This window comes from Lates calcarifer, linkage group LG13, assembly GCF_001640805.2.
Source record: "Lates calcarifer isolate ASB-BC8 linkage group LG13, TLL_Latcal_v3, whole genome shotgun sequence".
Classification (NCBI taxonomy): Eukaryota; Metazoa; Chordata; class Actinopteri; family Centropomidae; genus Lates; species Lates calcarifer.
In genome coordinates, this window is record NC_066845.1 from 2,148,511 (window position 1) to 2,169,564 (window position 21,054).

Consider the following 21,054-nt stretch of genomic DNA (forward strand, 5'->3'; position numbering starts at 1 on the left):
TTCTCTTAACTTTAAGACACACAAGTGCCCTTTATTATAACAAGAAACATTTTTACATATTGAAAATGAAAAGGGAAAATACATTTCTTGCAAATTATAGCTTTATAAGAGGAAGCAAACATATTGCAGATATTACAATTTCACTACAACCTAATAGTTTTTTTAAATTATAACAATTTGCAAACTATACCAGGGAGCGTCTCACAAAGCACTGAAGTGGACACAACTGAGAACTTTGCCATCATTTTTTTCTTTTTCTTTCTTCCATTTAACTGAAATGTAACAAAAACATTTCATGACATACACAGATTGTTGCCTCAGCAGATTTTTTTGTGTGTGTGTTACAGAACAGTAAATAAATATCAATTTATAAAACCTCAATATTTATGTTTTTTTTCTTTTTTATGAGAAACATGTTGCCTAACAATATATTGTATCTATTTGTATATAGTTCAAATTTATTTATGCATAAGGGACATTAAAATACAAAATATATATTCAGTTCTGTTCTGATATTTTAGAGGCTGTTGACTGGTGCGAGACCTATCAAATTTGCATGCTTAAGACATCAGATTTCTTAAACAAAATCTTGCTTGCAAGGGAAATGTATAACATATTTACAAAAGAAAGAACACAGCCATAGGCTCAAACTAATAGGAGGGACAGGGGAAATTAAGTTTCCTTTTTCCCTCTGGACAACAACATACACTGTGGCCGACGGGGCCAGTTCTCCAACACCACAGGACTAACAGATACTCAAGCCTGTCTTTAACTGCCAATCTCCAAGATGGCTGTATACTGTACACCACATCACATCTCCACCACATCTCTACATATGAATGCAATCAAATCTAGAGGTACAACATAATGCTGTTCCATTGATTGAAGAAATGTACAAAACTCTAGAGAGTATTTAAAAGGGGGAAAGGACCTGCGCATGAAATACAGGACATGTGTTCTGTTCATTTTTGCAACTTGCTTATCACTGGATAACGAGAATATTTCCCACACCTTACAAACAAAATGAAATAACACTGAAACTTAAAATGTGCTCTATTAAATGCCCCTTAATCACATTTTTTTTTATAAACAAGATTATACAAAAAATAACATAATATAAACAGACTGAGGAAAAAAAGGCAAAGACTAAAAATCCTCAAAGAAATAAATACCCAGTGTGTATGCTGCGACTTCACTGCAGAAAAAAGTACTAAAAGAAAAAAGTCTCTCTAAAAGACTGTGTCTGTCCTGCGTACGACCCAACACCATGGATCCCCAAAATTTCTGTAAGTAGGCAATGCGTATAAACAAGACATTAATAAATAAAAAGAATGGATGAAAAACAGGTGTTGCTGTTAGTATAAAAGCTTACAAAAAAGTCCTATTAAATCTTGTTTACAGGCTTTGCTCTTTTTCTCTTTTTTTCCCACAGAGTGCCTTTTTTCTTATAAAAAAATATAGAGCAGCTCATCTGGGCATAAAGATACACACAATTTATTTGAACTGTTCAGGTATATGTCCAATCTGAGACTGCATGCTTGTCGGTGGACTTGAAATGCCCTCTGACCAGTCGGACATGTTGGAATGAGGAGATGAACTGGACCACTGATCAGGGGAGCCGGGGGAGGGGGTCAGAAAAGGGTGATCAGGCACCTGGACCTGATGGTTTGGGGTGTTGTCCATGGGGCCTGAATAACTGTGCTGGGAGGGTGGGGTGAGGAACTGGGTGCTGGGCATTGACTGGTTGATGGAGGAGGACATAATCTGGGTCTCCTGTGGTAGGATGGTGTGGATGGGCATGCTGGAGTTGCCTGTGCCCTGTTGGAGCTCTGGGGAACTTAGCTCACCGCTGATGAAGTTCTGGCTGTTGGTGGTGTTTGAGTTTTGGTGCTGCAGCTGGATGCTCTGTTGCTGCTGCTGCTGTTGTTGGAGCTGCTGGAGGTTCTGCATCTGCTGCATCTGTTGAGCCTGCTGCTGCATGATGTGGGGCTGCGGACCCAGTCTGGTGCTCTGGATCCCCTGATAGGTCATCATCTGCGACAGGCTGGTGGTGGGGTGGCCGTTGTGGAGGGAGGTCATCATCCCGTGCTGGCTTCCCTGGTGCAGACCTCCCTGACCACCAGGACCTCCTCTCATGGGATTGAACTGGCCTGGCTGGCTCATGTTGCCATGCATCCTGGACAGCCAATCACACTGGCCGTTCATGGCACCCTGGCCACTGGAGCCAGACACGGGCAGATGGGTGAGGCGGGGAGGCAGCGGGTCAAACTGCATCCGAGCCAGCTCCTGCTTGTTTGGCATCACCATGTGGTTTACAGCCAGGTGTGCGTCAGACATACCTTGCAGATGGTTCAGGGATACAGATGGCGACTGCTGGAAAGGTGACGTCATCATGGGTGGCGAGGCCACATCAGAGACATAGCCATGTGGAGACTCCAATGAGTCAACTGGTGACAGAACAGCTGAGCTGTCCAGGAGGTTCCCGGACTTCCCATCCTGGGAATTCTTCTTCTTCACCTTCATGTCTTTGCCCTCCTTGCAGCCAATGCCCTTGGTGCTGGGCTTGCGGGCCTTTTTGCCCTGGCCTTGGCCTTGCGGCTGGGGCTGCTTCATGCTGCTCAGATAGCTGTTGGGCGAGCAAAGAGGAGGTGACAATGTGGTGCTGAGTGACCCTCCGTGCATGGGAGGACTTCGTACCAGGTTGTACTCATCCATCAGCCGCACAATGTCATGATGCATCCTCTCCTGTGCAATGTCTCTGGGCAGGCGGTCCATGTGGTCAGTAATTTCTCTGTTAGCAAAGTGGTCCAGTAAGACCTTGGCAGTCTCGTAGCTTCCTTCCCTGGCAGCCAAGAATAGAGGCGTTTCCTCCTGAGCCAGAGAGAGAAAGGAGACAACTTGTTAAGAGATTCACAGATGAACCAGGAATGTTGTTTTAGAAAGATGTTTCCCTTTTGTTTCACAGTATAAAGTGGAAGAGGAGACAAATTGTTCTCATACCTTGTTGTTTTGCATGTCCTTGTTGGCACCATTCTTGAGAAGCACAATAGCAGCCTCCACATTATTTACTGCTGCAGCCCAGTGTAAGGCCGACTTACCTAAAAAGACAAAAAACAGGGTCACTGAATCTGAACTGTAATGATTTGTAGGCTCATATGGGGGGTAAAAAATTGAGAAGCTTTACCGAAATCATCAATTGCATTGACATCAGCATGACAGTTAATGAGCTCCTCCACCATGCCCTCCACTGCCAGCCTGGCAGCCAAGATCAGGGGTGTAGTTCCATCATGCATGCGGGCATCCAAGTCTGTGGCGCGGTTCCTTATCAGAATCTATCGAGACGTACAATAGGTTACTCCTTTTGAGCTAGACACGATTCCATTAACTTACTCAAAGTTTCATACTTTAAAAAGGTTGACTCAAATATTTTCAACACAATTAACCTCCGGTATTCCTGGCCTGTGAGAGTTAACAGATTATTTTATAACTATACCTTTTAGTGCTATAATTAATATTTGACTGCGAGTTGACAAGTTTTCTAGTCAGAGAAACATCAGAAAATACTAAAAAATGATCATCACAACTTCCCAGAACTCTTGCATGTTTTGTCTAACTATCTTTACCAAATTAACAGACATATAAATCAAAGAAAAGAAGAAAATCACCACATTTGAGAAGCTGGAAACAGCTGAAACTTTAAAATAGATGTAATTAACTGATAAACTGACAAATCCTTTTTTAATTTCAATGCAAATACTCTAACTATACCACCTAGGTAATATTTAGGAAACATACTTGGCATATAAGAACCCACCTGGAACACTCCCTGGGCGTCAGCTGCCACAGCAGCATGCAGAGGCGTCCTGCCCATGTTGTCCTGGATGTTGGCGTCAGCGCTGGCCTCCAGCAGGCGTTTGGCGGCGTCAGAACGAGCGTAACGGGCCGCCAGGTGAAGTGCGGTTTCACCTGTACGGTCGGTCTGGTTGTGAAGGTTAGCGCCCTGGTAGATGAAGTCGTTGATCACGTTGGCAGAGGCGTCCTCCTCTTCCTCGCTGTTGCCCGTTTCCAAGCCTCCGCCACTGCAGGATGCAATCATCAGGGGTGTGAATCCATCTGGACAGAGAGGGGCGAAGGAGGAGAGGGGTATATGAAAGGAGGCACTTATAGGTAAATGGACAGCATGGTCAGCACAGACCCAGTAAATTGCAACAAAAAAGACAAGAGCCTGCACTTCAAAGCATTAGGCAGATCAAAACAAAAGCAACAAACAAATCGAATGTGGATTTGACACTTCTGCCTGGGTTGAATCATCACAGCTCTCTCTTTTCGATAATGGATTCTGATCAAGGCCTCGGCACAGGAGAAGCTTCAGAAGGAAAGCGAAGCTAGGGGGATAGAGGCCAGGGCTTGCTAAAGCTAGGCTGCTGCAAAAACGAAGCATTAATATCTAACTGTGAGAGGCAGCGCAGGCAGTCGACTTGGATAGGTTTTCTCCTCTTCAAAAGGATAGCAAGCCCCAGATCTGGCAGATTTGGTCGATTCAAGTGCATCGATCCACGACGGAGAAAAAAGTGTGCTCTCAAGTTGTTAACCCTGTTACTTTGATTTTTCATAGCTTTTCCTCAGGGACTTTGGCACTTATTACAAAATTGGGTTTTTGCATTTGATGCCTTCATTGGTTTTTGTAAAGTGGAATACAAAAAAAACAGAGGCCCATTACTGGTCAAATGATTAATCTGATCAGGAATCAGTGTTTTCCCCCAGGCGCCAGGCTTCCAGCCAGCTGCTTTGAAGAAGATCCTTTACCCTGAGGACATGGGGCTTTAGCAACTCCTACATGCCCGATTACGGAGACACACACACACGCACACACACACACACACACACACACAAGAAATGTGAAATGTTCCCTAAGAAAAGGCATGAATCAACCCAGACACGCACAAATACACACACTAGAGGGGTGGAATGTTTGCTCAGAAAATGTGTGAATCAACCCACATACCTCTAAAAATGTTTACTCAAAAAGTTTGATTTTTAGCTTGTGACCCCTTAAAACAAATCAATAGCAACAGCAACCTTCTTCCGAGTTATGGCACATAAGCTGTTCCACTAGAGTGATTTTTCCTCTTCAGGTTGTTTCAATTGAAGGTCTTAAGAGAGGAAACTATCCTGTGTTTCACAAACCAAGCAAGAATTAAAAGGAAAGAGAAAAGAAGGAAGATCATTTCACGTAAGAAAAGCTTTTTTCCTTCTTTTTTCCGTTCCGAGTGTGTCACAACTTATTTCGCAAATTGATATATAATTTCCCACAACAGATGAGAATTATATTGGATTTTTCTTTGTAAAATCTTGGAATATCTATTGTTGTTTACAAAGAAAACTAAGTCATCCAGAGTGAAAATTAACCAAAATTTGGTTCACATCTACTGGCACAGAGGTCCCTTTGATTTCCTCAATATGTAACTAATATGTTGTGTTCAGTAACCCACCTGGTCCTCGCACATTGACATCCATGCAGTCATTCTCAATCTCGCCCTGAGGGGGTGTGGGAGCGATGGAGGGGATGCGTAGGTCGGCGGCGTCCAGGTGCTGCTGCGTCCACTGGCGGTGGTCCGTCTGGTCGTCCACCTCCAGCATCGCCTGCTCGTCGAACTGGTAAAACGGGGACAGCAAGAGGTTAGACACCTGAAACTGCATGAACATTGGCTGAGTTTAAATCAAATCACAAATATAAGCATACTTCATTTTAAATATATGGTTAAATTATTTTTCTACTGTTTGTGTAAGATTTTAAAAAAATATGTCTTCCCAAAAATCCGATATAAGTAATTTTAAAATTTAAAAGTTGATTTCAGGGCATTAGTTCTCAAAAAACAAAACAAAACAAAACAAAACAAAACAAAAAATATGCCTTAATCATTTAAAAGCTCTGTGAGTGTGTCTGTTTTCTTACCCTGAAGCGTTTTGCATCCGAAGGCTCATCTTCTCCCCATTCATTCTGGGTGTCATCCATGAGTGAAATGTCTGAAGTGTTTTTTAGTGGCCTGCGATGAAGCAGAAAACCCGGTAAAAATCCTTGCTCTCTACTGCTTCCATCTCATCGGAGTCTCTCAGCATTAATGGTGCAGCAATGCCGAAAAACAAAAGCATTGATTAAATCCATACCCCACCCCTCTGCCCCAACAAGTCAATTAATGCGCACCTAAACCTGCTATATCATTATCATTAATGATCCAGGCAAAATCCTCCTTTCCCAAATTTGACTGATCACCAGTTAGACCCATTTTGTCCTTCAGAACTAGCCCTTCACCTGACCCGCCAAGAAACAGGTACCTGATGACACTGAGAGCCACTGGTGAATAAACGGAAACTTACTTTAATCCCACTGAATCCTCCCCGACAGGCTCACGTCTCTTCTTCTTGCTGGTCTCTGTGGTCTTGAAGCCCTCGGGGAGCCAGAGGCGCCCGTGCTCATGGCGGCGCTTTCGGGCAGCCACCATCCCCACTCCGAGGAAGGCCAGTATCCCTACGCCGCCCAGGACCAGGTAGATTGGGTAGAGGTTCGACGAAACCTTTTGGTCCACATCGCCTGGTAGGAAAAGGGACAACATGGTCACGACCGGGGGCGAGGGAGAAGACGTGGACTGACAAGAGGATATAGACCTGGACACCCAGGATCAGCCTGAGTGTTGGAGCAGAGCTAGTCCGGCTCTTTCTTCGCCCCGTGGTTCCCACTCCAAAAAACACACCGCAACCAGCGGCAAGCTCCAGAAACTGACTGGCGATCCTCACCGTTTGTAAAGCTAGCTTCTACTACCTATTCAGTAATAATCAGAATTGCTAACCACTTTTCATCAAAAAAGAAAAAAAAAAGGGATGGGGCGTGATAAAAAAAAAAAAGAACGGGGGGTGGGGGGGGACACCACCACCTCCTCTCTCTCCCTTTTCAACCTAGGGTACCAGGAGACAACTTTACCATTTCTTCTTTAGGAGAAAAAAAGGAGGGGGATTAATGAACTTCAAATTACTGCACGCGCTTTAAGCTGTAAAGACGAAGGATTTATTAGGATTTTCGAGATAACAAAGACTCCCAACTTCTAGCACACTCCCGATCAATTTTTCCCCTTCTCTTTTTTTTTCCACTAACGATTTTGAAATGATAAACTCCCCCAACCTAAACCCTTAGAGATGCATTAAGTCCTGGTATTACATTCAGCGAGGTGAAGGTTGCAGCAGCCCCTCACACTGTGGGATGAAGTGTGTGCGTGTGTGTGCGTGTGTGAGTGTGTTATCTGTGGACGTATATGTGTACATGTCTGAGAAAGAGAGAGACAGAGACAGAGATAGAGCGTTACATTGTGTGAGTAGGGGATTGGATGAGTTGATTTGCGGCAATTAACCATTTTGGAGCCCGAAGCCAGTGGATTTACGCAACGAGGGAAGGATTGATTGTTTAGGCCTTGAGATTCACAATTGCATTTGTTCACTGCTGCATAACAAATACACAATCAAAGAGCGGTAGGGTTAGGAACCCGACCAGAGGGCGCAGTAGATGCTCTCAGTTTGAGTGTGAGCGTGAAAGAGCACGTGTCTTATCCACTTGTGTATGAGTATGTATATGAAGCCACTAAGAACGAGGCCTTACGGAACCATAACTGTGCAGTGGTTTTAGCCAGTTTACACCAAATCACATTATTTACATCAGAACTAATCAGACTGCACACCCTTCAGTTATGTTTTACATTTCTGGTTGTATTTTTCCTACCATTCCAAGCAGCCTCTAGTTTGCACTCAAATGAAAATCAATTACCAGACTCTTTGAACTTGTTAGAGTCCCATAGAACATCAAATCTGCAATTACTGGTTTGTGGTAATGCAGTTTAAATACTGTGGCTAGTGGCATTATATGTTTTTGTTGTCAACAAATTGCATTAAAACAACAAAGCCAACAACAGTTTGCAGCTTCACTTCTTTGTCTGTGGCAGTGAGCCCCAAATCCATTTGTTCCTACTGAAGATGTCAATCGTTAAAAACAGGACTTTTTTTATTTTTATTTATTTTTTAAAGGCATGTTGCCTTTAAGCAGCTAGGCACTTAATTAACACATTTTGTGTTCTAGCCACTCTTTCCCACAGCAGGATGGCTTGTGTAGGGTCAATATAAAGTAAATATAAAATACACTGTAGGCTCATCTTGATGAAGGAACATGTCACCCAGTGTGGCTCACTGGAGCTGAAATGCAAAGAGGAAATAGCTCTATCAGATAATACATGTTAGTAGGATAAATTCATTGTGGGTTTTAATCTTTTGGGAACTGCTGAGAAGTAAAAAGGGAAAAAAGATATCACCAGACTAATCCTCTGAGTACAGATTAATTTGGAAAAAGTCTGCACTCCATTACTATATAATGACTTGACATTCACTGTGATGACTTATACATCTGAAGTGAGATTCAGGAGCCTGCTAATTGATTTTCAAAGATGAGCAGAAAACAATGTACGGCTGTAAAAGTAGGGAGGATGCATCCAAACATCTGATTATCAAAAACACCTTTTCATTGATTCATTTAGACTATTATGAGGTATACTCACTAAAAACAGCTTCAATGGTGTATGGAACATCCAGTTTGCCACTGGAGGCCAAAGCTCCAAGGAAGGCTGCAGCATCATTGGTGCTCTGGAAACACTCGGTGGACTGCTGGAAGCACTGACGGTTATCCACCTCCAAGTGGACAATTGAACTAAAGTGAGGCAAAGAAGTAACACATCCAGAGGTCATTTTAAGTCAAGAACTAGAGAAAAGAAGTCAGCTGTTTACTTTTAAATTACACTAAAACTTCAGTGAAGGAAACACTTTGAATACTACTCCTCACCCTTTGATCTGCAAATGATCCAGCTCCCTCCTCTCCCTCCTGCTCCCTCCTGCCACATCATAGAGGCTCCTCTTCACCACATTCAGCACCTTACCAGGTACCTCTGACCACGAGTCCACTGAGCGCTTGACGTTGTACTTCTTCAGCTCGTGTTCGCTCCCGTAGTACGGGTACACCATCATCTCGCCCTTGCCAGTCTTCCTGAATATCACGTTGGTTCGGAGGACGCGGCTCAGCTCGCGCAGAAAGCTGGACGAGTTGCTGAGGAGCTGCTCGGGCGTGATGTGGACCACCAGGACCAACTGGCCCACCGCTAGCTTCTCCGGCATGTTATTGGCGCAGTCCAGGCCGTCCCACTCACACTCTGCATTGTTGCAGCCCTGGTCACAGTGGCCGTCGGCATAGTGGTCCTTGCAGTACTGATCATACAGAGGGCTGAAGACCAAAAACATAAGTTAGGGGTATTGTCATTTGGATGTGAAGTTCATTATGTTCAATAATTTGAACTGTGTTAAATGTAGACTGAAAGGCCACTTACTTGCACTGTCCTTCCAGATTCTGGCAGTCAAACCCGTCGTAGAGGCATCCAGCATTATCACACTGCGAATCGCACTTTCCATTGTTGAAGTATCGCCAGCACTGCAGTGAGGCCGAGCAGTTCTTCCATGGGTCATTGAAGTTGAGCGAACAGTCGCCGTTGTCCCAGCCGCAGGAGTGGTTGTTGCAGAGTACATCGCAGACCTTGTTGTGCTTATGCTCTTCGCACTGCGGGTTCTCGCATTTGACGTCCACCTCCGACGGTGGCAGGATGTCGTGGCCAATCCCTCCCCGGAAGCTGTAATCCAGGATGTGGCAGCTGAGGCCGTTGAAGTTTGCAGGGCAGACGCAGCGGTAGAACGGCTCCTCTGAGGTGTATTCACACGTGCCGCCATTGTAGCAGGGGTTTGAATTACAGGAGCTGTCGGTGGGATACTGACACTCGGGCCCGGTGAATGACGAGGTGCACAGACACTTGGGGCTCTTGTGGCCAGAGATGCAAGTGCCTCCGTTGCGACAATGAAGGCTACCACAGGCCTGGGCGTCATATTCACATGTAGAGCCAGTAAAGCCCTGTCAGAAGGGGACGAAAATACATAAGAAAACCACATATGAATTAGGATTCTTTCAAATTTCTTTTAGCAAATAGCTCAGGGCTTGTTTTTTAAAAACATATAAACAACAATAATAGGTGTGTTTAAATGTGTCTCTATTTGATTAGTAGACCAAAATCTGCTCACACTCTTGTGACAAACATCTGTGTGTGTGTATGTGTGTGTGGGTACTCACAGGTGGACATTTGCAGATGAAGCCGTGTGGTGTGTTACTGGCTACAGCACAAGTCCCTCCATTACGACAAGGTTTACCCTTACAGCCATCGAAGACTGTGTCACAACGCTGACCTACGGAGGGGTCACACACATAAAAGAAGTTAAACATATTAATTAGTTTGAAAAATATCCTCACATTTCCATTGTGACTGCAATTCACATCGAGTTTATTTTTACAGCCAACAGCACACACATCTTTTAGGACTTGATAATTGTCTAATAATGGCTTACTGCCAGTATAGTTTAAGCCAACAGTGTACAGTACAGTGTAAGTGTTAGTATATGTGCATATGGTGGTGATTAGTAATAAGAAATCTCAGTAGGGACATGACAAAGATATGTTTGAGGTGTCCATTGCGACCAGATATCAACTGCAGAATGTCCCAATAAAAAAAAATTAAGGGGATTCTTGTGTTGTGTGTTTATGTAAAAATATGATTACTGAACTTTCAAATAATAATATATTTAATGGCCTAAAAAATCCAGTATCATTGGGCTAGTCTCTTAACAGGCCTACAAGTCTAAGCTCTGTATAATAACAGAAAAAACTATGGACATAAATTCAAAAAAAACGGAACATATCTCAACAGAGAATTTGGTAAATAAGACGTTTACCTGTGTATCCAGTGCGACATTCGCAGCGGTAGTTGTTGGTGAGCTGGATGCAGCTGTGCGTGCCCCGCGGGTCACAGGGGTTGGACAGACACTCGTTGACGTCTCCCTCGCAGCGCTCCCCGACGTACCCCGCGGAGCAGATGCAGTGGTAGCCTCCAACTCGATCCACGCACTTGCCGTTGTTGAAGCACTTTGGCTCTTTGGTGACTGGGTCGATGAACGGGTTGCAGTCGTCAATATTGATCTCACAGTGCACCCCTGAGGATGGTACGGTACGAGAAGAGGGAAAAGGAACGTCACTCTAGTTGGTTCAAAGGTAACCCTGAGGGTTTCATAGATAAACTGAGTGATCAGTAAGCACAGAAAAAACATGAGGATAAAGTCAACGGAAAAAATCATACATCTGCCTCTTGTGTAACTGATTTGTCCCAGTATGATTACAGACTGAACAGTATAAAATGGTAAAGGCTCATTATTTTTGTTTTTAATTTTCTTAACAAGATGTATCCCTATGTACAGTTGAATTATCCTGCAAAAATCTGATTTTAAAAATGACCATAACTAAATCATTTTTTAAATTAATTACTTAAAGGGATTTTGGCACATTATCCACATCTCATTTGTATTTTCTCCCCATTTTTCTATTTCTCCTCCCTTTAATTTCAAAAGAACTTTCTTCAACATAAACCATAGTGGTCAGTGTCCTCTTCCAGCATGGTTTAAATTGATCTGCACCTGGTAAAAATCTGTACATTTTCAGTAAGACTTCTAACACATCTATCATATTATATGGCCTGATGTTTAATAAAAATAGAAAGGTTGAAACTTCTAGAAATGCAGTACAGAAATACCAATAGACTTAAAAAGAGTCACAAATAAACTGAATTTTAATGGTGTCCTGTCCGGTGTCTGCACTTTAAGTTAAAACAGAGGCAGGACGTGACACTGGAGGGAAAGGTTGATGTGTTTTTAAAAATATTTAACAATAAAAATGCTGTATCTGGTAAAAACAATGAGCCTTAAAAAAATGTGAATCTAAAAAAAAACCCAAAACAACTGTTTTATGGTGGATCATCTTTTAACGTTATGTCAAAGCTTCTAACATATTTTAGCGTCTTGATCAACATGTTGGCTTTTTTGGGATGCACCAAGCTCCACTGGCACTTCAGGCTGACCTACAACACACACTCCCCTTCATGTCCAAGAGAAAAATCGATGGCGTATTTGACAAGTAGAGGAGGGAATGAAGGCAAGACGGGGGGAGGAGTTTTCAGACATGCCCTAGGTGCTGTTAAGCCCTAATTAATGAAGCGTGGAGACAAGGACGGAGAGGATGGATAGGCGGAGTGGCGTGGAGGTGTGTGCGTGGGGTCTGCTGACCTTGGGTTCCCCGGGGACAGGAGCATTTGTAGGTATTGATCAGGTCAATGCAGGTGCCCCCGTTCTGGCACGGCTGGGAGAAGCACTCATTGATCTCGTCAGAGCAGTTGGTCCCGACGTAGCCTGGCATGCACTGAGAGACGGAGGGAACAAGGGAGAGAAGAGGAAGCCAAGAGAAGAGAGGGGAACGTTTAATCAATGTCTGACATGAAACAGAGATGGTTTTTGTTTACCTGGCTGTTTTCTGGCCTCCATCCTGCCAAGGCCAGCAGATCCTTTATTCCGGGGGAGATTAACATAACCAAGCTGTTTGCCTTCTATTTATAAACAGGCCTCTTCATTAGGACTGCACAGTGATGTATCAGCTGAAGGGATGCCTGCTGTACATCCTGGCATTTTAACAACTTCATGAAACAAAATTGAGGTTTTGAGATTTTAAACTTGCGATTAAGTTAAACTAATAGTCCCTTTGAAAAGCCAAGGAGAGTGGCATGAAAAACTCAACTTGCACTTAAAAGTAAAAACCATCTGCATGATTGAGCTGATTTTCACCTGTTCATATTTAAAAAATCCCTTGAATATGGACCATACATGGACCATATACACAAATAAATAAAACACAAAAATAACTTGGGCATAGCTCTTCCAATTTTCATGTAAATTCAAACTACTGGGTGCAGGTTTATTTCAGTTTCTTACCTTGCAGGTGTATCCGCCTAAAAAGTCGGTGCAGGTGGCTCCATTTTGGCAGGGGTTCGGGGTGCATTCATCCACCTGCTCCTCACAGTAGCTCCCAGTGTATCCGACCTGGCAGTGGCAGTAGTGAACGTTTCCTGCGTCCAGACACTGACCCGAGTTACGGCACAGATGGGCGACATCGACTCCTACACAGAGAGGATAAGATAGAGGATACTGTAGTAAGTGTTGTTTTTGAATAATTTTATTTGCTCAGGGGAGATTTGCATACATTTTCACCAACACACTAATTCTCCCTCAGTCTATGATATTGTGACTTTAGGCAAAACACCTGTGCACATACTTTTAAAGCAGACTAACACGCACACATAAAGAAACCCCTGTACCATTTGTCTTACCTCTCTGTTTGGCTGCCACCTCACAGGAAACACTAGGAACGTCACAATAAAGGCCCGTCCAGCCAGTCTCACACTTGCACCTGTAGGTGGTGCCCGTCTGCCAGCAGGTTCCTCCGTTCTTACAGGGTGAGGAGTCGCACCAACGAACCAAGTTCTGAAAGGTGCAGGAACAAGTTCGGTTAACAGCCACTGACTGGGTGACGATTACATCAACCTGATATTTATTTTGACATTAATACTGCTGTAACTTTGATTTGGTAGTTTGCAGATCAAAAGATGTATAAATGTTTAAGTGCATTTAAATGATTATATTTCAGTGTGGAATACCAAAGGCTACACAATCAGTACCCAAGACATGTATAAACATTTGCTTTTCAACCAGATTTATTTCAGGTTTTACTCGGACATCTAGACATTTTTTGAGCTGCTCCCTCCTGCCTACCTGACAGTTGAGTCCGGTGTAACCATGAGGGCAGGTGCACTTGTAGGTGCCATAGCTGTCCTGGCAGGTTCCGCCATTCAGACAGGGTTTGGAGTCACACTCGTTGATGTCATGCTGGCAGTAACTCCCAGTGAAGCCAGGTGGGCATAAACACGTGAAGGCATTGATGCCGTCCATGCAGGTGCCGCCATTGAAGCAGGAGCTGCCGGGAAAAAAAAGAATAGTAATAAAAACTAAAATGAGTAAAGTATTCTGCAGAAGACAGGAGGAGAGCAAACCAAAACAACTCTCATTATCAGAGTTGCAAGCAAATTTTCACCTGATTTACCCATAGAAAGTTAACTAAGAACATATTATTTTTTACTGCAGTGTTCTTCTGTATATACTTGCTCCACTGATGACACATAAGGAAACTAATCTTGGCATGTAAGCAAACAATTCCATAGTCATAGTCTAATTGAACTTACAGACAATTTATCTTTTATTGCTAATGGAACAGCTGCAATATTTAGGAGATGTTTAAGTTGGCTGTTGTAAATCAATACTCCACCAGAGGGGGCAGTAGTGGACAAGAAAATGGGGTTACCAGTAAAATGAACCTGTTGATCTCAACAGATGCCCTTACACATCAATCTGTGTAAATACACACAATGAACAGTGTTCCCCTGTCTGCCTTAACTCTTAAAATATAATTTGTGAAGTCTGAATATGATAGTGACACTAATGTGGCACTTTGTTTTCTGCGAGCTCCGTACCTCTCAGTGCAGTCGGGAGTGTTATTTTCACAGTGGATTCCACTGAAGCCTGGCGGGCAGGTGCAGGTGTAGCTGTTGACACAGTCGGTGCAATTGGCTCCGTTCTTACACGGGTTGCTCTCACACTCGTTGATGTCCTCCTCGCATGTTGTTCCCCTGAAGCCGAGCAGGCAGGTACACAGGAAACCGTTCACCTCGTCCTTGCAGTGGCCTCCGTTGCTGCAGGGGTCTACAGAGGGGTGAGATTTGACGCATCTCAGTGAATGTGTTAAGTTGCTTTCAGGTCTTTTATATCATGCACCAGAGAAAAGAAATAAAGGGAAGAAAAACGGGAAAACTCACTGGGCTTGCAGTCGTCGATGTTGGTCTCACAGTTGCGTCCAGTGAAGCCTGGTTTGCAGCCACAGCGATAACTGCCCAAAGTGTTCTGGCAGGTTGCTCCGTTGCGACAGGGATTCTTCACACACTCTTTGATGTCCACCTCACAGGTTTGGCCTGAGAGAGAAGAAATGCAGGAGAGATTTTTAAATCTTCCCTTTAAATGAAGGGACAAAAACTGTGTGTTTAGATAACAGGATATTAAGTTACACTTAACTGAGCCCCGGGAGGGAAGGTATGCAAGTGTATAGTAGTTCTAAGGATAAGTGAGAAACTAAGAGTGTAAATAATTCTGGCAGTTACTATAAGACTATACTATAAGATAAAAATTTTATCATGTCCATCCTCTAAACTACGTAAACACATATGAGAAAATTTGAATTCCTCTGTAAGTTGTATAATTCAGGTCTGAAAAAAAAGACTTGAAGAAGGCAGAGGTCCTGGTATACAGCAAATCCTTTTTCTCATTTTGAATATAAATACACAAATCTGAAATTTTATGCAAAATTTGCAATTTTTTCAATGGAGTTCTGCACAATAAAACTTTTCTGTCTTGGGAACACATGAGAAGACCTCAGTGACCTTTCCACTGACAATTAGGAAAAAATAGTTGCTGTAGAACACACAGGTATGCAGACATTAATGTTTACCTTGCCAGCCTTCAGGACAGACACAAGAGAAGCTCTGATAGTCCTCAGACTCCTGACACAGTCCTCCATGTTTGCAGGGTTTGGAGCTACAGGGGGCCATCAAGGTTTCACAGTTCTCTCCTACAAACATATGAATACAAAATCATATTTATAATTACATATTACAGAACACCTTCAATTAAAATAAATCACAAACTGTGCTTAAGTTTCACTGTGTGACATCATGTAAGAGTCATGAACTTGGAGATAACCCAACCCAAATGGACACAGAATCATCTTTCACTCAGTGCTATCAGAAGATTTTAGCCAGGTTCTGTCAGTATTAGAGGCCTGCAGAGACATTTCCCTATCTTTTTCCACAACACAGGGCTCATAGAGGAACCTGGCTCCAGTGTCCGGCCATTGTGAAGCCATTTGCAGTTCTGTGAGACAGGAAACAGGCAAAGAGGAAATGTGTCAAGCACCCCACCCCGGCACAAGCAAAAGGCCTTTTATTATTCAAAGTCCTGTGGATTTTTCCAAAAAGACGACTTGACAAATACAAGAAAATTTGCCCTTAGCCTTTCCATTATTATCTGTTTTGTCAAATAATAAATGAGATGACATGAAAATATTTTCCAGCTCTCTTCTCATGGATGTTTGTGTACCACAGAGGAGCAGAGTGAGCCAGAGGTTTGGTGTCTCTGAGCCCTGAGGAAGTCTTGCTGCTGAACTTTACTCGACAGTTAGTTCATCCGATGCATGTTTTTGCTCAATAACGTGAAGTACACAGGCTGTGGAAACTTCACCTCCCTCCCAGATGGGAAATTCCTGAACACCAAGCCAGCACGTGGGCGTATCAAATATTTTCAATAGTATTTTCATACCCGTGTAAGGCAGGACACAGTTGCACTTGTAGCCCGCTACATCGTCAATGCAGGTCCCTTGGTTGAGGCAGGGGTTGGAGGCACATTCGTTGATGTTGGTCTGGCAGTTTGGACCTGTGATCAGCACCAGGGGAATACATTATACACACTTCAGCTCAAGTTGAAGGTCAAAAGTCAAGTGGTGTGGAGGAAAGTGTGGTTTGGATGACAAACGCACGCTATACACAAGCCAAAACACCGACACACGCTCATCCACAATCACACAAATACTGACCAGTGAAGCCCATGCGGCAGGTGCAAACATATCCGCTGGTCATATCCTTGCAGGTGCCTCCATTCATACATGGGTTGGATTCACACTCATTGTTGTTGATGTCACAGTTTTTACCGCTCCAGCCAGAATCACACAGGCATTTATAGCTGACGGAGAGAAAATGTTGGAAATTGTCAGTGATCAAGTCAGTCTGACAGGCTTTTGTTATATAATTTCCTTCCACTTGAAGTCTGTCACCAGATATTAGTTGAACCAAAATGTATCAAAAACTGGGCAAGTCCTGAAAGCTGGCACTGAAAGTCTAACATTCTTAAATAGTTCTCAAATTAAATTTAAAAAATCTGCCACTTTTATGCCTGCTTTTGTCAAACAGCATTTATCATATGAGAAATTTGGCCTCCTGTTAAAAGAATAGTTGGATATTTTGAGATACATGTTTATTTGCTGTCTAACTCAGGGTTAGATGAAAGGATCAATACCACTCTTACATCTGAGGCTAACTATCAAAACTAAGCTAACTAGCTGCTAGCTGTAGCTTCACTTTTTGAACACGTGAGAGTGGTATCAAGCTTCTCATCTACCTCTCTTCAAGACAGCAAATAAGTGCAATCCCCATGTTGAACTATCCCTTTAACCCTTTATCGGGCACTCGGGCAAATACTTGGAAATTCAAAATTTCAACCCTAGAGTGTCATAGCAGTGCACAACAAGACTTTTTTACTTTTGTGACATTTTTGAAAATGTTCAATTTTCATGTAGAAAATCAAGATCAATGAAGTTACCATATATGGTTCCTTGCCCATCTAAACCATCTAAAAGGTGTATATGTATTAAAAAAATACATAAAACACATATAAAGGTAAAGGAACATTTATTTTTAATGTTAAACATTTCATTGAACATAACGCACATATATCTATATATAACATAAATAACAAATGATATATATGTGTGTGTGTGTGTGTGTATATATATATATATATATATATATATATATATGTATATAGATATTGATATCATATATAGTCACTTGCCCGATAAAGGGTTAAGCGAAAAAGGGCTTTAAATTTTAAAGTATCATTTTAGTATTGCTACCAAACTTAGGTATTGTATTGGCACTAGTATCAAAAATTTTGTACATTAAATTAGAAATTTAGAGGAATTTAAATCTTACTACTTACTTCATTTTCATTGCCTAATTATTTTTTTCCTCTAGAAAAAGTATTTATCGCTAACAGCTGAATATTCTCTGAAATATTGAACAGTGAATATGGTTCAACTGTCAGAAGCTGGTTGGCTTAGCTTAGCATAAAGACTGAAAGCAGTGGGAAACAGCTAGTCTATTCAAAGGTAGAGTGGCTGTACAGTTGATAGAGTAAAATATACATGTACAATATGAAGACAAACCTTCATACCAGAAGCCATAGGGAAAAGTCCAAATGGAAGAAAATAAAACTCCACTTACATTCCTTTCCCAAAGACAAAAATGTATATCAAGATTGGCCATTTGCCTTAAAACAACCAGATATTAACCAACTGGCAAGAAGCCACAAGCTGTTCATGAGATATGTAGATCTATGTATCCTGATATGTAGACATATTACAGCTCCAGGAGACAGGGGCTTCTTCACAGAACAACATCTGGTTTCACTTAACATCCTTCAGGTAAAGAAACAAATGATTCATCCTGTCTTGCTGCCTCACCCATTGATCTTGTCTTCACAGTGGCCGTGGATGCAGGGGTTGCTGAGACACTCGTTGACTTGGGAGAAGCAGGTGGTGTCATGGTAACCCTCTGGACACACACAGGTGAAGCCGTTGATGCCGTCGATGCAGGTGCCGCCGTTGTGGCAGGGGTTGATGGCGCACTCGTCGATGTTGATGTTACACATGGTGCCTAAAAGAAAGGAGGGGATGGTTTGACCCTTATAGTAATCAAATCAAATAATCTCCTCACTGGTGTGTAGACAGTGAACTGATGATTCTGCAGTCTATTTGAAGTATTTTCTTTTTTAAAATCCACAACACCAACTCATACAACAACAGAAAAAACTGCCACACAATGAAGTCTATATCTCAGACCAGCAAATGTATCAATTTCCAGAAACATGAGGGGTTTTAAGTCCCTCTTTGTCGGCCACTTGAGGCATTGACGCCATTCAGCCCGGTGCCACGCATAACATAAAGGCAGCCCATTTAGCTTTAAAGCAGGGACCGGCTTCCAAGCTTTTAAAAGCTCAACTTTCAGGAATCTTTCAGGGAATCTTTTCTCCCACTCAAATCCCCGGTGACCGTGTGTGTGCCAGAGTGTGTGTGTGTGTGTGTGTGTGTCCTCCTCTTTGTGTGGGAGGGCAGTTTGCGTGTCCTAACAGCAGCAGGTTGGGGGACAGGGTGGAGCTGGAAAGTGACACCGGTTGAGCCTCAGAGGAGCGTGCTTGCTCGCTCGCCATCTGTCACCCTCCCCATCAGGACCACACTCCTCCATCCGTACCTTAGATCCTCGAATCCCGCACCTTAAAGACTCATTTTGTCTGTGGGTAACCTGAGATGGCAGCAATGTTTAACCAGGCTTAAATAAACTATAGAATCAAACAGCCTTTCTGTGTATTGACAGGTAAGAGAAAGAGAGTCACCTAAACTGCACTCACAAGGACAAACCTCTCTACAATTCCCACCTTCTCACTCCTTCTTCTCGCGGCAGTAAAAGTTTCAATTTTGTTCAGTTTTAGCTTTTGTAGAGAGAAGATGGCAAACTCTTCTTGCTCCCCGAGGTTGAGCTGAATCTTCTGCCATAAAACACCCACATGTGTAAAGCCTGAGCAGTAACACTGTATATTTAAAATGCTTACCAGTGTAGCCAGGTGCACAGGCACATTCGTAGCCATTGATCTTGTCGATGCACGTCCCATAGTCGCAGGGATTGCTCTTACAGTCGTCGATGTTGATTTCACAGTTGGTTCCTGTAAGAAAATTGCTCTCAGTAAAGTTCAAAAAGAAGTTTAAGGTTACTGTGTGTGCGGTCCTCACCTGCAGTTCCCTTAGGGCAGCTGCAGACGTAGGCGTTTTCTCGGTCCTGGCAGGTGCCTCCGTTCCTGCACGGCAGGCTCAGACACTCGTTGATGTTGGTTTCACAGAGTCGGCCGGTGTATCCAGGTCTGCAGTGGCAGCTGAAGGAGGCCAGGCCGTCGATGCAGGTGCCATAGTGGCAGGGGTTGGAGTAACACTCGTTGATGTCCGTCTCGCAGTGCCTCCCAGTGTAACCTGTCAAAAAGGTGTTTTCTTTTTCACTAATGCATCATCTTGTGTTAACTTTGGTCAGTCTTTCTTGAAATTTGATGCATTTCACAGGCAAGCAATGTAAATTTGATTCTTTAAAAAATTACTCTGTAATTTCAGATTCTGTTAAACTTTTTTTTGGCTTTTGTTAAAGCTTGTGTACCTTCAGTGCAGTCGCAGGTGTACTTGTTGGGCCCGTCTGTGCACTTGGCGCCATTTTTGCACGGTGTGCTGGCACACTCATCAAAGTCTATCTGGCAAAGGTTCCCAGTGAAGCCTAGAAAAACAACAAGAGGGTGTTATTGTGTGCATGTGTGTGCGTGAAGGAGTGTGTGTGTGCGTATGTGTGGAGACATGGCTACTCTGTGTTCTCACCATTTCAAACCAGTCCCGCTCATAATCCCAAGCCCACACTATAAGAGCTCTCAGCGAATCAGAAATCTGCATGTTAATTAACGAGTGTGAAACACTACAAGCTCTCTATTTTCCCTTTCTCTTCTTTTCAGCACGACTCCAAAAGGAGAAGGGAGAGTGGGGGAACCAACTCATTTAAAGCGGGAGGGGGGAGAGAGGGAAAAAATGAGGAAAGAATGAAAGTTGCGAGGCCTCCTGACCAAGGGGTGAGAGACAAAAGAGGGCCTGTCTGCTCAACGCAACGCCAAACTGAGCCTGTTGCCTCCTTTGTCCCCCAAAACTTTTCCATCACAATGTGCATTCTCCTGTCTTGCTTTCACCCCCTACTCCAGTCCCCCCTCCAGTCCCTGCCCGCCCCGAAAAAGGAGCCAGCTTGACCTTTGACCCTCCACTATTCAAACTCCTCGTCATTCAAAATCAACCAGAAGGGCTTTCTCCATTTTTCCTCATCTCAGATATTTTCTTCTTTTCCCCTTGGTCATGAGATGGTACAGTCCCAGGACTAGTGGGATGTTGTCTGATGAAGTGATAAAGTACCACTTCCCCTCCCCGCCTCACCGCAGGAACACGCAGGAGGTTTAAGCTAAAAAGGCTACGGCTAATCCAGCGACAAAGTATTTGTGTGGCTGACGGGCGAGCTGATTTCTCCCAGTGGACTTTGCTAGAAG

General features: G+C 43.2%; 1 protein-coding gene across 1 annotated transcript in view; it reads right to left on the reverse strand.

The window, feature by feature from the left end:
• The window catches only part of LOC108875238 (neurogenic locus notch homolog protein 1), a 42,979-nt gene continuing 21,925 nt past the window's right edge, over positions 1-21,054 (reverse strand). The window contains exons 10-34 of the mRNA XM_018664049.2: positions 20,136-20,249; positions 19,724-19,957; positions 19,546-19,656; positions 18,401-18,593; positions 16,697-16,842; positions 16,423-16,536; positions 15,557-15,676; positions 14,871-15,023; positions 14,529-14,757; positions 13,774-13,975; positions 13,332-13,485; positions 12,937-13,121; positions 12,238-12,370; positions 10,858-11,115; positions 10,202-10,314; positions 9,414-9,985; positions 8,876-9,310; positions 8,595-8,743; positions 6,379-6,592; positions 5,957-6,047; positions 5,493-5,655; positions 3,815-4,113; positions 3,185-3,332; positions 3,001-3,098; positions 1-2,871 (exon numbers count right to left, since the gene is read on the reverse strand). Of these exons, the coding sequence (XP_018519565.1) occupies positions 1,495-2,871; positions 3,001-3,098; positions 3,185-3,332; positions 3,815-4,113; positions 5,493-5,655; positions 5,957-6,047; positions 6,379-6,592; positions 8,595-8,743; positions 8,876-9,310; positions 9,414-9,985; positions 10,202-10,314; positions 10,858-11,115; positions 12,238-12,370; positions 12,937-13,121; positions 13,332-13,485; positions 13,774-13,975; positions 14,529-14,757; positions 14,871-15,023; positions 15,557-15,676; positions 16,423-16,536; positions 16,697-16,842; positions 18,401-18,593; positions 19,546-19,656; positions 19,724-19,957; positions 20,136-20,249 (6,005 nt within the window). The 3' untranslated portion in view covers positions 1-1,494. The remainder of the gene's footprint in view (positions 2,872-3,000; positions 3,099-3,184; positions 3,333-3,814; positions 4,114-5,492; positions 5,656-5,956; positions 6,048-6,378; positions 6,593-8,594; positions 8,744-8,875; positions 9,311-9,413; positions 9,986-10,201; positions 10,315-10,857; positions 11,116-12,237; positions 12,371-12,936; positions 13,122-13,331; positions 13,486-13,773; positions 13,976-14,528; positions 14,758-14,870; positions 15,024-15,556; positions 15,677-16,422; positions 16,537-16,696; positions 16,843-18,400; positions 18,594-19,545; positions 19,657-19,723; positions 19,958-20,135; positions 20,250-21,054) is intronic.